General features: G+C 43.3%; 1 protein-coding gene across 1 annotated transcript in view; it reads left to right on the forward strand.

The window, feature by feature from the left end:
• Nucleotides 1-13537: 13537 nt before the first annotated feature.
• The window catches only part of agbl4 (AGBL carboxypeptidase 4), a gene marked incomplete at its 5' end in the record, with an annotated part of 154662 nt that continues 151510 nt past the window's right edge, over nucleotides 13538-16689 (forward strand). The window contains one exon of the mRNA XM_071533506.1: nucleotides 13538-13632. Within this exon, the coding sequence (XP_071389607.1) occupies nucleotides 13538-13632 (95 nt within the window). The remainder of the gene's footprint in view (nucleotides 13633-16689) is intronic.

A 16689-nucleotide genomic window follows, 5' to 3' on the forward strand; every position in this document is an offset into this window, starting at 1 on the left:
TGTTCTTCTCGTTTGAGGAACCTCATAAAAAGCACATTAGAGAGTGCATGTGTTAGAGGACCAGAACACATGCTGTATGATATGTGGTATCAAAGGGACATATGGGATAAGTTCTTTATGTTTGTGGCTGTGAAGGTACAGCGGGGCGGAAAATGAGGATGGGTGCTAATAAAAGGGAACTGCGTGTTCAAAGCATGCGTCAAAGAGCGAGGGGTCTTATTGCCTGGGAGCTGTCCAAACACCCTGTCAATTAAACAGACAGGGAGATAGAGTCTCTTCATATCTGACATACTGCGGCTAGCTGACCATGACAACACACTCACAGTCACAGACACAAACATACATGCTCTACACATAAGAGCACACGCCACACACACACACACATACAGTACTTTCATGATCAGAACACAACGTGAATGTGTTATGGTAGTGCCAGAGTGCTTCTGTAGCACATGCAGTATGTAGCTTGGTAATTATATGAAGGCAATAAAAGGCCTCCATAGAGCTATACTACTGTTTATCCACTGGCATATTGTGTGAGCTGTAGAACGATGCATCCATAATACAAGAGGTTAATGCTTTACAATACCAGTGTGTGTTTGTGTATGTATGTGCGTGTGCGTATGTGTTCACATATGTTTCTTCTGTGTGTGTATGTGTGTGTGACCTCCATCACTGTCTGGAGGGTACTGACCATGGCTGTCAGTCAGTGCGAGAAGAGCCCTAATTAAAGAAGTTCCAGTTGTACACCGCCTTACAATGGGAGGCAGAGATTGCCTTTCAACTCCGAGCCCAATGCAGAAACTTCCTCCTTCTCCTCTGGTTGAATAAAAGAGTCTGATACAAAAGGCCGTGAATGCCTAAACCAAACAAAAGCTCTTTAAAAGACTGTCACCGTGCTATCTGATATCTCCTGGAACAGCACTGCTTTGAATAAATCTTTTTCAGTGAAGGAGGGAGAAGGAAATTAAAAGCTGACATTTAAAAGGCTGCTGCCGGGACCCGCGGCCCCCAGGATCAATAGCTAGGTATCTCACAACTTCCCCCGCATATTAGCTCGCTTTTCCACGGGGCATCTCAAACTAAGTACAAACAAACAAAAGGTACTGTAGGAATATTATTGTGCTGTTTTGTCAGTTTCCCTTTAGGTGTGTGTGAGTTGGCTGAATGCTGGAGTAGCAGTTGGAGGACAGGTGTAGAGTCTCTCCCTGTGCGCGCGCGTGTGTGTGTGTGTGTGTTTGTGTGTATTTGTAATGTGTTTAAAGGGTCCCGTCCTCCTCCTCAATGTCAGCACCTTGAGTTGACATTGGTCATCTGGGACCTGAACTGTCAGCAACAACATCACACTGAAGGAGGAAGGGTAGACAGGAGAAAGGAGGAGGAAGATGGGAAGATAAAAGAGAGGAGCAATAGTGGACCTGAGGAGTGTGTGTGTGTGTGTGTGTGCGTGTGTGTGTGTGTGTGTGTGTGTGTGTGTGTAGGAGGGGGATTAGTTGTGTTGGTGACATTGCTGACATTTAGTTGCACCGGGTGACATTGTCAGCGTGTGACTTTGTGAGCAGTCTGTCAGGTTATGTATACCAGACTTACTTAGGGTCATGCATGTGCTCCCGAAGGAGTCATCCCTGTCCCTCTGTTTCCCTGACATGCAACACACACACACACACACACACACACACACACACACACACACGCATCCCACCCCACATATGCAAGCTATGACCTCCATCCTCTCCCATAGGAGCTCAGGCTGTCCCTCAGTGTTCCCCTGTCATACTGTTATCCCCTCCTATTACTGGCCACTGACCTTCCCCGATGTCACCTGGCTTTACAGGAGCTTAGCCACAGCTGAGCTGGGCTGCAAGAGCAGGCCTTCACCCTAATGCCACCCTGGGGAGCCACCCCAAACACACTGACAATACTCCCAGAGTGCTAAAATAAACAAGCACCATTTTGAAGTAAAATTTTGCCAATTATAAACACTGTTTTTAGTAAGAGTTTTGTTCCTTACAGCCCACTTCACATTCACATTAATCCTTTCGCACTTGTCATTCCTCGGCCCACTTTAGCTCAATATGGCACATCTCCATTACTTCAGAAAGTGTGGTGGTCTGGGAACAGTTAATACATGTCAGACTGAGGCTTTGTGTATAACACCCTGCCTCTGGTGTGTGTGTGTGTGTGTGTGCACGTTTTATTCTCCGTTACAGTAATTGTGTATACGCTTTTTGCGCTTGTGCGCGTTTGTGCTTGTGTTTGACTGTGTGTGTGTGTGTGTGTGTGTTGTGCTCTTGGCGGTGTCAGGTAGTCCCCAGTACGGTGGGTAGCTGGCAAGCTGTGTGTCAGTGATCAGGCTGATCAAAGACAACAAGAGAGGAACAGGCAGAGCTGCCAGCAGCGATCAGCCTGCCTGCCTCTGATGGCTATGGACAGGGCTCACAGATCTGCTCTGCTCTGTTGTGTTCTGGTGTGAGGAAACCACACTGTAGCCAAGGTGATTCAGCGCACCAGGGTCCGGTGATGAGTACCGGTAACCTCACCTGACACCTTACAGTAAGATTTATCTAAGCTGTATTGTCAATGGAATAATAATAATACTGTGATTCATTGATTCCTGTTGGAAAATTATCTTTTTCGCTGTCCTTGGAGGTTAGAGCCCAGGGTCAGAAATAGGACAATGACCCTGGAGCTAATAGTTGCATATTTCTGTTGAGACACACAAGGCACGATCTTAGATCAAATAGATGGCTCTATTGTAAGATACCAAGTGTTTGTATAGAAGGTGCTAAGAAAAGTTTGTCTTATTTTGGTCCTGGAATGAGTTGCAGAACACTCTTAAACATGAGTCACTTTTGTTATTGGCTGTTTTTAAAAGGAGAAATGAATGGGCATTGTCACTGAAAGCTGTTTTTTTTTTTTTTTTTTTTGGTCATACTACATTATGTGTTAATTGCTACGTTTTATTTTTATTTCATATTCTAAATTTCATTGGGTTATGTTTGTCACTTGTGTGCTGTTTGTGTTTAAATGTTTTTGTTTTTCTTTTATTATCAGTGCTGCCTCTTGACCAGGTCTCGTTGTAAAGAGAAATTGGTTCTCAATGGGACTCCCAGGTAAAATAAAGGTTGAAAAAAAAAAAAAAAAAATAGGGTTTCAATGTCTTGCACATGGATACTTCAGCAGGATGGATGCTTGCCAAACGGTTGTAGGAAAGTCTCCCTGAGCAGTATGCCACCCTGCTGTCCTAACCACATGTCTACTATTATTTCATTATGATCACACCAAAACATTATCATTCATTATAAAATATGGATCTATGAAATATGGATCAGATTGCTTGATTTCAATCAAGCAATCTGAAAATATAAATATAAATATAAAAAATAAACCAGACATATTTTTATGGCTGGTTTATTTTTTATATTTATTTTTATATTTTGGTGCTTTATTGGTTGCAGACAGTGCCAACTCTTGTGGTTACCCAGGAGCTAGTTAACCATCACCTTGTTTCTCCCATTTTTTATTCTTATGCATACACACTACTTTATAGAAAACTTTTCAGTATGCTTGTCAGCATGTATTGATAACCACTGGTAAGCCATAATACCCCTGACGATGTTCTTTTCTGGGAATATGGATTGGCTATTTGGGTATTATTGCAACATTAAATCATGCTGTAATTGTAATTGTTTCCAGTATATGCTTGCTATGCTAACATTCCCTTATACCTTACAATTCCTTATGAACAAAACAAGTACATTGCTATTCCATCGGTAATGTGAGTAAAGATACCTACAAATGTATTATCACAGTGGTTTGAGATCTTGTAATCTACCGAGAACTCAGTCACCTCCTACATATTCTGGACACATTATTCATTTCAAGATCATTCCAACAACACCACCACCACCAAAAGGGCAAGGTGTGCATTCCCTCTGTAGAAGTCCAGGTCTCCCCGTTTAGAGTGGCTTCTTTAATAATTCATCCTAGTTTCTTCCAGGAAGCAATGCCATCTGGCCACCCGCTGGATCAATGGAGATCAAAAGACAATGTTTGGCCCTAAATGCAATCCCATCCAGAAGTGGCAGCAGTAGGGCTATTTTAGTGCCAACCCCTGGCTGGCCGGCTGGCCGGCTAGTCTGTCTAAAGGTTAACAGAGAGGTCGGGGTTCGAACTTAGTCGATTAAACTGCCCCCTAAACATTTTAGGTGGGATATCTGTGCTTTAATCAGTCCTGATGCACAATTCACATTCACAGAACACTCAGAATCTCCAGTGATCATGTGGTCAGTAGAATTTATTTCAAAGGGAAAATTTTCAAAAAGCTAGCTTGAAGCAAAGTTTTATTCCTAGATTTTGATTTATTGACTTTGCGAGGAATCAGCAGCACAAAAAATCCCAGAGATGCTTTAGATATGTGAGTACAGTGACCCTTTTATCCTCCTGCCTAATTGAATTTGTTCCAAAACAAAGAGTGAGCCAGAAAGTGAATCTCAGCATCTGGTGAAGTAATCCTTGAGTCACCGGTATTGATCAGCAACCTTATTAAACACCAGTAGATATATTGTGTGGTTGTTGTGCTCTGGGACAGTAAAAATCTTGCTTTTTGCACCTTTAAGGCTCATTTGAGTTTTGCATGTCCTAACACTGTGTAGGCCAAAGGAGGCTCAACAGGTGCGATCTACATAAACTGCCTTCATACTGTATGTAAATACATGACAGTGTATCTCATGAGGAATAGTCTTGGAAAACACAAAGCTTAAACAATTTGTCTCCTGTTTGATGCAGTATATAAGGATGTTTACTGTCATCTGTGTGTCTGTTTGATGTTAGTATGTGTATGTCTGTGTGTGTGTGTGTGTGTGTGTGTGTGTGTGTGTGTGTGTGTGTGTGTGTGAGACTGTGTGAAGTGTGTGTCTCGTGTGTGCGTCGTGGCACCACAGAGACACCTGTTCCAGTCTGCCGTTCGGCTGTGATGGGGATGGCGGAGGGCTTTGACACGCTCCATCGACATGACAGCTCAGACAGCATGGATGTTAATCTCTTCTAACTGCTCCCAACCTAATTAAATCTTCCAGGGCAGCGCTCTGCACACACATGCACACACATGCACACACATGCACACACATGCACACACACATGCAGAGGCTTCCAAATTGGTCCTGGGTGTGCATAAGTTTTAACGATCTGGAGAATTGGCCCCACAGCAGTTTGTTAGATTCTATGAAACTCTATGTGTGTCTGTGTGTGTGTGTGTGTGTGTGTGTGTGACCTACACTGCCTTCAGGCACTTTATTGCACACACAGTCAGTATTCCAATTTTTCCATATGCCAGGGTGTTAGAAAATGCCCATGGTATGCGTTTCAATTCCGTCATAAATAGCAGATTTCTCTCTAACAAGTTTCAGTTTCGTGAATTTAATCACAAGATGAGAAACAGCAGTGATTGATTCCAGTTTTTAAAGACATACAAGTAACATCTTTTTAATCATATTTAATACACCTCAACAAACTTGTGGGTCTTCTGGTTATGTCAGTGTCACTAATGGTGGTCACTGGCAATACTTTCAGCTCTTGGATTTACACCACAGGCCGCCACTAACACCATGTGACTGAGAACGTTGAATAGTCACCGTTTTATCTAGTCTGCCTATTGAAAAAGATCAAATTCAAGTGGCAAAAACAGGCATTTAAACTCAGGAGTTGGTGTACACGAAGAAGCTATATCATGCTGTATCAACCATGTTACATCTGCTTGCCTGAGCTCACTGGCACAACAACAAAACAAGAGTGGTTAGCTAGCTTACATTTGTTGAGAAAGAGACACATTAGCTGTTATGCCTGTGGCACTTAGGCAGCGTAACATTGACAGAACACATGGTTTTTCACACAGTCATCCTAAAAACTCACTGAAGCACTGCCATCTTCTGTAAGGAGAAGGTGAAATACAGAGACAGAAAAATGCTGCCTAAATGCTAAATATTTAGACAGGTTTGTACTGATATAAAAGGAGAATAGGCAAACAATGTCTATTCTATACTCCTTTCATACCATTACAAAACTGTCTAAATAAGTGTTTCTTATGGATTATTTACCGTAGTGCGCATGCACACACACACACACACACACACACAGACACACACGCATACACAAAACACACCTGTAAAAAAATACTCTCCAATCCTCCCTCACATCCATCACCCCATCCTGCCTGGTTGTGTGTGTGTGTGTGTGTGCACATTTGTATGAGAGGCCGTTTAGGCCATAAATCATTCTTACTCTACACACACCATCATACACTCTCACACACACACTGCTATTTTCTTTAACATACACTATCATCTCTCATACACACCCAATCATACTCTCTCACATACACTATCATACCCTCTATAACAGTGTGTGAGAGAGAATGACAGTGTGTGAGAGAGGGTATGATGGTGTATATGAGAGAGAATGATAGCGTGTGAGAGAGAGTATGATGGTGTGTGTGAGAGAGAATGACAGTGTGTAAGAGAGGGTATGATGCTGTATATGAGAGAGAATAACAGCGTGTGAGAGCAAATGATAGTGTGTGTGTGTGTGAGAGAGAATGATAATGTGAATGAGAGAGTATTACATTATGTGTGAGAGTATGATAGAATGTGAGTTTGATAGTCTGTGTGAGAGAGTATGATAGAGAGTGTGAGAGAGAGAGTATGACAGTGTGTGTGAGAGAGTATGATAGCATGTGTGAGAGAGTTTGATGGTGTGTGTGAGAGAGTATGATAGAGTATGTGAGAGAGTTTTTTTGAAACGGAAGGTAGTTTGATTGCACAGGAAGGCAGTTTAAATTCTCAGTTCCTGATTGGTTTACAGCCAATCAGGAACAAAGGACAAAGCCTGCAGTTTCTCAGCAGCACTGCCAGCAGCATTTACAGAGAGTTTGTTTGAAACGGAAGCAACTAAATCATCTAAGAAAACTTTTAATTCACCAAGTTTTGTTGGTAGGATAGCAACATCACAATGATTTTTCTGATTGTTTACCTTCTTTGTCAAGCTCAGTTTTTGTTTCTGGGAGTGAATGGCAATGAGGAGGACATTATTCATTTGTTTACCGATACAATGCGATGTGTTCAGGACATTATAAGGGAAACTGACAGCATGGGACCAGACAGCATGGTTTTGGCAAGATTATACTGTGAGCTTGATGGCCACACACAGACAACATCTGCTTTTCTTGATTTGCCAGCAGTTAGAAGAGGGTGATAGTAGAGAGTGTGTAAGTGCATTGGAGGCTGTGTACATACATTTTCATTCCATATTAAATTCATATGAAAACTCAAGATTAGTTGAAGTGACACATAGGGCTATGCTTAATTCTTTAGTTCCTCCAACAATTAGATCTAGTCATCCTGGTCGCCCTCGGTACAACATATTACATGAGCAAGTTGCTCACAGTTTGTCCCTTGGGATGACTTGGCAAAGAATAGCTATGCTTTGGGATCAGCAGGCAGACACTGTATAGGCATAGACAGCAACTTGAAATCCAACCACTAACTTAGATATGTCCAATGATGCACTTATTGATGTAGTTGCGGAGATCCTACAAAACACCCCAAATGCTGGTGAAAGGTATGTGTTAGGAACCTTCGATCATGGAACATCCGAATACAACGTTGATGTGTTAGACACTGCCTGCAAAAGCTTGACCCAATTGGACGGGAAATCCGACGCCGCCATGCCATTCGCTGAAGGGTATACAATGTTCAAACCCCTAACCAATTGTGGTGAGTGATGTTTGTTGTTATATTGCATTATTTTGTTTATATAAGAAAGCTTTGTCAAGATTGCCTTATGAGGGAAAAGAGGTTCAAAGCAAACTTAAATTGAATATCTTCTTGATCGTGCCATAACAACATAACTGTAGGCTACGCTGTAGATTAATCTCAGTCATCCAAGTTGCAAGATGTCCAAATGCAGTATTCATAGTATTCCCATGATGTCACATACATTTCCTACGAATATGGTGCTTTACAATATACACAGATTATTGGGGTAACACTTTATTTTCCAGGTCCACAATTTCCTAATAATTTCCTAGAAAGGAACTGCTAATTTCTTAGGAAATGTCCTGGAAAGAACCATTACATTATTTACTAATTATAGTGAAAATAGAGAAAGAGTTCAATGGTAGTTGGTAGTTGGTAAGTTCCTCCAATTTCCTCTGAACCCTGAAATGATGTAGTAGTTATATAGAAAATTTGAAATTAGAGGAAGGAATTCAACAAATAACTATATTGTATAATTATATGAATAATGACTTGGGTTACCAAATTGACCTCCATTTTCCAGTAAATAGTTAATAGTTTTGCAGTTCTTTCCAGGAAACTCTTTCAGAAAATAGACAGTATCTTGACTCACCAGACTGCTGACATTTTCTAGTCTATATAGCTACTGAATCATTTCATGGTTCTTTCCAGGAAATTAACAGTTCCTTCCTAGGAAATTATTAGGAATTAATCATTAAATTATGTGGACCCGGAAAATATTGGTTGTGTTTGTCATTTTATTGTAATCACCTGTAAATTTGTTAGGCTACAATTTTCCTACCAAGATGGCCGTGTTGTGATGTAGCAGATGTAATACTATGAATACCTCAATCACACTGTACTGGATATTAAATAATTGAAGACGTTTCGCCGTTCAATCAAATGACTTCGTCAGTTCTGAGGACAAGTGGCAAAACCCCAGCATTCGTCCCTGTGGAGATGCCACATGACGTCACTCCCCCCGGGGTTTCCCGGGATCTCCCGGTGACACCCCCCTTCCTGGGACTGGCCCGAGTTGGCCTGCCGTGGAAAAAGCCAAGGTAATGACGTTATGGCAGCGGACAGGTGATGTTGCAGCCCCCCCCACACATTTTCCTCTGTTAAATATAAAGTCTCCTTAACACCTATTTCAAACCATCTGCCTTCTCTGTCTAGATTGTCTTGATCTTTGAAACCGTGATGTTTAAGTGTGTAGATGCTGTGTCCTGATCCGATGGGTTCGCTCTTCTATGCTGCGCCATGCCTTGGGTCTGTTTGGTGTCAACAATTTGCAGATCTGTATATTCCGTACTGTTCCACATGTTGACCAGTTTCATAGACCAGGAAAAATGCGTACCCGTCCGGTCAGGACTCCGCAGTCACACACAGGATAAACATAACAGTTTTGAAGATCAGGATGTGTCTACACTCCAGACAGAAGACGGATGGTTTGAAGGAGGTGTTAAGGAGGCTTTATATTAAACAGAGGGGGGGACTGCAACATCACCTGTCCGGTGCCATAACATCATTACCTCTATGTTTTCCCCTGCACGCCAACCCTGCCCAGTCCCTGGAAGGGGGGCGTCACTGGGAGATCCTGGGGAACCCCTGGGGACAGTGATGTCACGCTCAGCATGCCAGAAGGGCATTGTTGGATGTCCTGGAAAAATCTAGGCTACTTGAGTGAATTAGAATTACTGATTTTAGAATGTACTCAAATACAAATACATGTAAAAGCTACTCAATTATTACAGTAACAAGAGTAGGCCACTTGCCACCCCTGATTTCAATGTGAGGTTGGATAGCTGATTAAGTTGAGCGATAAGGGATGCACTTGGAGTGTTGCTGGAGTGGCATTCCTATACACCCCTGCTGCACTGACCAGGTTTTTTTTCTCCTTACAGGCATATAGACAGAAACCATAAACTCGGCTTCCAGTGTCTTTGAACTATTTTGCAGTGGTGTACAAAGCTTTGGCCTTCCCTCTAGAGTACGCTGTGACCACGGCATGGAGAACACAGGGGTTGCTCGCTATGTGTTAGAGAGAAGGGGGTGAAACCGGCAAACTGTTATCACAGGCCGCAGCGTTCATAACCAGGGAATAGAACGGTTATGGGCAGAATTGAATCGAGTGGTGTCATTCCACTTCAGTAACTTGTTCACCTTCATGGAGAACCAGGGTATATTAGATTCTACAGACGAGCTTCATCTGTTTTGTCTACAGTATATATATTTTTGCCTAGAGTTCAAAGGGCTGCCGATGAGTTCCGAAATCAGTGGAACCAGCAGACTGTCTACACAAGGAGAACAAACTCCCCTTCAACTGTGGCAGACAGGTGTTCTGAACTATGCAGGAGTTGGTAACTCTGCAATTGATGACATTTATGCAGTAAATGAGACCTTTGGAATTGATGAAGATGGCCCCCTACCAGAGTTAGAAACTGCAAATAATGTAGTAGTAGTACCAGTTAATGATTTTCTTGAAACAGTAGTAGAACCACTGAGCAACGATGGTAACCATGGCATAAATTAAAAAAATAATAATACTTGTCAACATGGTAAGATAGTATCCTTACAGCTTTTCTGTGTCTAAAACACATACTAAATTTTAGGCACTAAAATGTATTTATAGGTATCAATGATAAAATTAAAAGAACACAAATTGTTGTCTACAAACATAGTTTTAGAAAGATAAACCTTTCAAATGCCCCCCAGACTCTGTGGACCACTTGAAACATGAGGACATCCTGAACCAGCAGGTCTTTGTCCTCTGTGCAGGTCAGTGGCCTCAGACAACCTGCATTTGCCAGGTAATCCTGCAGTGGTTCCGTGGAGAGTAACAGGTCATCCAGGGAAGTACACTCTGACACCTAACAACAATACACATAAAAAAAGAAAGAAAGAATTAATTTGTAGTGCCTAACATGATTCGGTCAGTCAGTGAGTCTTCGCTCAAAAAAAGACTACCAACGTCAAGAGAAAAGGTACGACTAGGTGTGTACATACAGGGGGTGTACAAAGTAACATTAACACCTTCTAATTTTAGCTTTTGTGAGACTGTTACAGAGGTGTTGTCAAACAATGCCAATGTCAATGTCAAACAATCAATGTCAAACAAATTTGACATTGTTGTCGCTGTATGTGGAGAATTTAAAATGTTACTTAATAGGCCAGTAGCTTCATTGAGTCGTTCCCTGTCCATTTTGTCACTTGCTCAAGTCATGCTGGTGTAATTGGGAGGGGGCGGGCCTTGTGTGTGACAAGGATGTAAGCCAGTCAGGAACTGAGAATTTAAACTGCCTTCCTGTGCAATCAAACTACCTTCCGTTTCAATCAAACTGTCTTACACACACCATCATACTTTCACACACACACCATCATACTTTCACACACACTGCTATTCTCTTTCATACACACCATCATAGTCTCACACACACACACTGCTATTCTCTCTCACTATTCTTTCTGTCATACACATTATCATTCTCTCTCTCACACACACACCATCATAATCTCTCTTGCACACTATCATTCTCTGTCATACACATTATCATTCTCTCTCATACATACTACCATTCTCTGTCATTCACAGTTATAGAAGGTATGATAGTATATGTGAGAGAGTGTGATAGGATGTGTGTGAGAGATTGATAATGTATTTAAAAGAAAATAGTAGTGTGTGTGAGTGTGAAAATGATTTATGGCCTAAACAGCCTCTCATACAATTTGTGCATGTAAGCACACACATACACATACTGTATGTATGCATAGTGGTTAGGAGCTGATCATGGGTAATAGATGTAGCCTACCAGTGAACAATTCAGATAACTGTGGGAAGCAGTAGTAGCCAGTTTTCATGATGGTAAGCTCCTGCAGGAAATAGGGAGACACCTAATGAACCTGATACTGTACTGGATCTGATTGCAGATACTACTCTAAAGACAGCACAGTTCTCTTTTGTACAGTGAAATTGGTGATACGCTTCTCCTCATGCTGGTCTGTTACTCCCACAGAACACTTGTGCTTGTTAGTTACTCTTCCAAGGCTTTCCTACCTTGCTATTGAGCTTCTCTGCATTATCTTCCATCTCACTGTGTTGTCTTGTTTGTGAAAGACTGACTTTTTGATCCGGCGTTTAGTCACAGGAGGAAAGGATTCTCTTTTATTCACTTTGGCTTCAGTGAAATCAGAGAGCCACAGAGGGAAACTGAGACCTCAGCATGCTGTGTGCCTTCCTCACGACCTACCAGCCCACCTGCCTGCCTCCCTGCACCTGTCCACCCAGCCAATAGGGCCCTGTTTATTTTCCTGCCCTACCTACAGTACCTTTCCCTTTCTGTCTCCCACCCATCTTTATCTCTGTTTGCGTGATTATCTATTTGTCTGTCCAGCTGTCTGTCTCTCTGTCTGTCTACCTAGCTACCTTTCTCTCCGCTTGCCTCTCCCCCACCCTTTGCTTTGTGTGCCTATCTAGCTGTGCGTCTATCTGCCTACTTTCTCTCTTCCCCATGCCTGTATCTCTGTCATCTGTCTTCTGTCCAGTCTCAGCCCCCTCTGAGTTAAACAGGCCTAACAAATAGATTACAAACAGTGGGCACGGCCAAGCTAAGGAAGAAGACAATCTGAATTTGTTGTGGATAAAGAATGAAGAAAGAGGCTGTGCAGTCAGAGTAAGCCAGTGGAGAGAATAAGGCTGTATTTGCCTGAGGGGAAAAGGCTGAAAAGTAGCTCTTGCAAAAGATGTGCGGGGCAGTAAAGTGTAATTGAAATGCCAGCAGCAATGGTCTTATCTCCCTGCTACAGGAGCCCGCTGCCAGTCTCAACATCAGTTAGATGTCATTTTACCTAAGTCTGAATCAGCCTGCCACAATCCGCAATCCCCACTCCTCTGATGCTAGGAAGGAGAAAGGAGGGAGAAAGGGATGAGGGGGAGGGAGAGGAGAAAGGGAAGGAGGGAGAGGAGGGTGGGGAGTCTGTAATAGGATTTCAGTAGCACCCAGTTAACTTCCACCACCTGGAGTTAGTTGGTAATTTGATATGCTCCATCAATAGGATTCATTTACCGCACCGCAGTATTACCATCGCCATTCATTTGACTTTTTTATATATTTATTCGTTTCTCTCTCCACATTTTCTCACTCCTCCTGATCCTAATCATGGATCCTGGAGGTGGGAGGAAGGAGGGGCAGTCCCCCAGTATTTTAGCCAAGGAAGGAAGCTTTGTCCTTGGGCCAAGGGAGGTGGAAAGCCAGCCACCATGGTTGTCCTCCCTGCTCCCGGCCAGGCTCATCATTGGTTTGGGCCAGGCAGCATCCCTCTGGGGACAACCATAATGTCCTCCCGGATTAGAGGCTGGTGCTCCCCAGAGCTGTTGCCTTTTATCTGGAACTTTGTTACAGCTTCATGGGATCATCTGAGGGACATTAAAGCTGCCTTATCTCTTCACTGTACTGATAATGTGTCATGATTTTGTTGTGCTACTGGTGTTAATGGCGGCGGTGGTATCTTGCACCTCTCTCCTGGCTTCTCCCACAGTTGCTGGTTTTATCTTTTTCAGGAGGAGAAAATGATTCTAGATTATTGATCAATTTGCAGCTTTTATTATGTTTAATCAGGTTTTCATGTTACAGCCTCATCATCAGAGTCAGTCTCACTGGACTCTTATATGATGTGTCTTTACTGCTTTCCAATTCCATGTTTAGCTGGAATCTATCTACTAGAATCTAATGTTAATGTTTGTCTTTCAGAGGGTCATTTTCAACGTGGTCAACTTCTCCAAGACCAAGAGCCTGTATAGAGATGGCATGTCTCCTGTAGTCAAGTCGACCAGCAGACCTAAATGGTAGGTGGACAGTAACAATATCAGCACCAATAGCCATAACAAAACCATCAGCTTTATATTTCTGTGCTTGCTGCTCTATACTTTACAGTGCATGCTGTATAATAACGCCATCTCATCTGTGAAACCTGAGTCCACATTGTGGTCACTGTAATACTAGCAAAGTATTTAAAGCTTCTCCCCGACTTTGAAAAAGTTTGCTTGTCTGCCCAACAACAGACACACACACACATACACACACTCACACTCACACACACACACACACACACACACACACGTACACACATGCACCCTAAAGACTGATGCTTTAGATTTCCAGAGTGGATGCGTCTGGGCCCATTAGCATGTGATCCGTTGGTTGCCGGCATGACGGCTGTCTGAGGTAATAACGGCTGACTGACGGATGCAGAGGTGTGTGTGTTTGTGTGTGTGTGTGTATGTGTGTGCATGAATAGGTGTGGCAGGAATGAACGGGGCTGGTGCAGTGGGGTTGGGTGCAGCGTCTGCCAGGCAGGCTGGTGTATGCAGTGGGGCGAGGAGGGAGAACAGGGTGGCGTGATGAAGTGTGGCCGTCCAAGAGGAGCCCTGACATCTGTCATCAGCTGATGGAGGGCATCCGCAGGAACGCCAGGCATCTGCCACCCTGAGCTGTCTGCGTCTGCCAGCCTAGCGCCCGCACCGACCGTGCCGTAGCACGCCGGGCGCAGGCTAATGGGAAGAGACAATGGGCACGACACGGTAGACAGGAAAGATGAACTGCTGTCTACGATACAGCACAATGCAACATGATGCAGCTCAGCTCACTTCCGCGTTCGCTCAGTTTCACTCAGTTTAGACTGCATGTGCTGTAGCCGCAACTTTGCACTCAGAGTTTCTCGATGCTGCTAATGGAGATAAGACTTGTGTCGCTGTGCCACAACCGTTACCTGCTTGTCTCGTGCTGTTTAAAGTTGTTGGAACGTCCAGCAAGGTGATTGCTTTGAAATTGGTGCGTACTTATTTCTCAGGTGAATGTAATTGCAGTGTAATAACCATTAAGTTACTCTATGCACAGCAACATAAAAGAAAGTTATAGCCCTATTTTTTTAAATGCGGATATCACTTTTGTGTAATGGCTATTCAACAGGCATCTTTTTCCAGGTGTAATTATCCCACTTGTTGAAAAATTCCATTTTCTGTCTTGACTTCTCATTTGGCATAATCTTGAATGTCTGAGGTGGTATTCTCAGCAGGAGCCTTGTTGGGTCTTTTAGATCCCAAAGCTGTTTTAATACGCTAATCATGCAGCGCTGGCCATGTTTATGTTTTAGTAAGCTCTCATAAATAGGTATTTAAGTGACAGACACAGCGGGGGGTAACGTGGCTGAAGCCCGGCTCCATTTACCTCCCCAGGCTAATACTGTTTCAACCTCTCCCCTCACCACTGTGCCATCAAAGATGCATCTGGGGCTGCTTCCCATGCACTTGTAGAGCCATTTTCAACTGTCTGAGGCTTCCGACACCACGGCTGACATTGTTTGTGTCCCCACAAAGTGGTCAAGATGCTTTTAACACAACCTCCTCTATTTGACTTTCCATCAGCACAACAAAGCACAGGCAGCTCCTAAAGTAGCAATCTTCTTTTTGACAGTTACAGATATGGAATAAATAAAAAGGCAGAGTGTGGAGAGCCTCGCCTGTCTGATCCAAACACACACAGGAGAGGATAAAGAAGGTACAGAGAGAGAGAGATAGGAGGAGAGAGCGAGAGAGAGACTTATAGAGAGAGAAACAGACAGGGAGAGAGAGGAGAGAGAAAGAAAAACAGAGAAAATACAAGAAAGAGAGATTACTGAGACAGGTAGACAGGGGAGAGAGAACGAGAGAGAGAGAGTGAGTGAGAATAAATTGCCTCCCCCCTCTGTATTTATCAGAAGAATCGTCAGTATTAGCCCAGGAGTTGAAGCCTTTATCTCCCCGTGCAGGTGCCCTATGTCCTGGGGCTCTAGCATGGTTTGGTGCTGGAGGCTGCTGGGCTTGGCCGGCTTCGGCTAGGCTGGGCGTCCCTGTGAGAGACAGCTGGCAGATTACAGTCCTGCAGGGCTTTCACTGCTACAGGTGGAGGGATCTATCCTCCACCCCTTCCTACAGCCCTTTCTCCTTCCCTCCTTCCATGCCTCCTCTAGCTTCTCGCTCCTGGTGCCGGACACATCAGAGCAGACACAGTACTGTATTTATCCTCTGTTATTTGGAGACAGCTACAGGTTACATGTCTGCTGATAAATGAATTAAACAGGACTACAATGCTTTGTGGGATGTGAGATGGATGGATGAATGATGGCTTTGATTTCCTCAGAACATGAGCAGAGAGAAGAAATATCTACGAAGGTTGTACTATGTACTGTACGCTATACACATTAAGACTTTATGCTATACAGGGTTGCATATAATTTATATCTATTTGTTTGTCTCGTGGACGTCATAAAAGGAATTGCAGATGAATAATAAATGATTGTGATGGATTGATCAATGGATAAATAACCTCATTTAATTAGTACTGCATAGTTGAGAAGCTGTAGAACGAAGGCAAACCTGGTTCCTGTCTGTGATTTCCTGTCTCACATCAGCTAATGCTTCATATTCATTACTTAGTGTTTACTCCCAAATTATGAAGTCCTTGAAATTAAACTTGCTCTCATGATTGTGTATTAATTGCCACTGACTTACAGGCACATACCATTACATAGCAGCTCAGAGTGGGAGAAAAAATGGCGAGAGAGTGAGGGAGTGAGAGAGAGGGGGGGGTGCAGACAGAGTGTATGAGAGAGGATAGGGAGAAAACCATATTTTCTTGTAGTAGTCTGTCGAAGAGAATGGCCCTCTTGGCGACACTAGGTGCCAACCAGACTCCCTGTTGTCTGCTATTTGTTAGACTGCTAGAGCAAAGAATTGCCCAGCATCCTTATTTTCTGAGCTAAGCTAATTAGAAAGTCAGAGAGCGTGGTGTAATGCAGCCGGTGCAGGCCGGGATGCGGCGGGGTGGGGGTAATGGCCGGGATGTTGCATGGGACTGACTGCATC

Source organism: Centroberyx affinis, unplaced genomic scaffold, assembly GCF_046629955.1.
Source record: "Centroberyx affinis isolate AG114_WGS23_722 - 3 ecotype Tasmania unplaced genomic scaffold, CSIRO-AGI_Caff_v1 ptg002373l_1, whole genome shotgun sequence".
NCBI lineage: Eukaryota > Metazoa > Chordata > Actinopteri > Beryciformes > Berycidae > Centroberyx > Centroberyx affinis.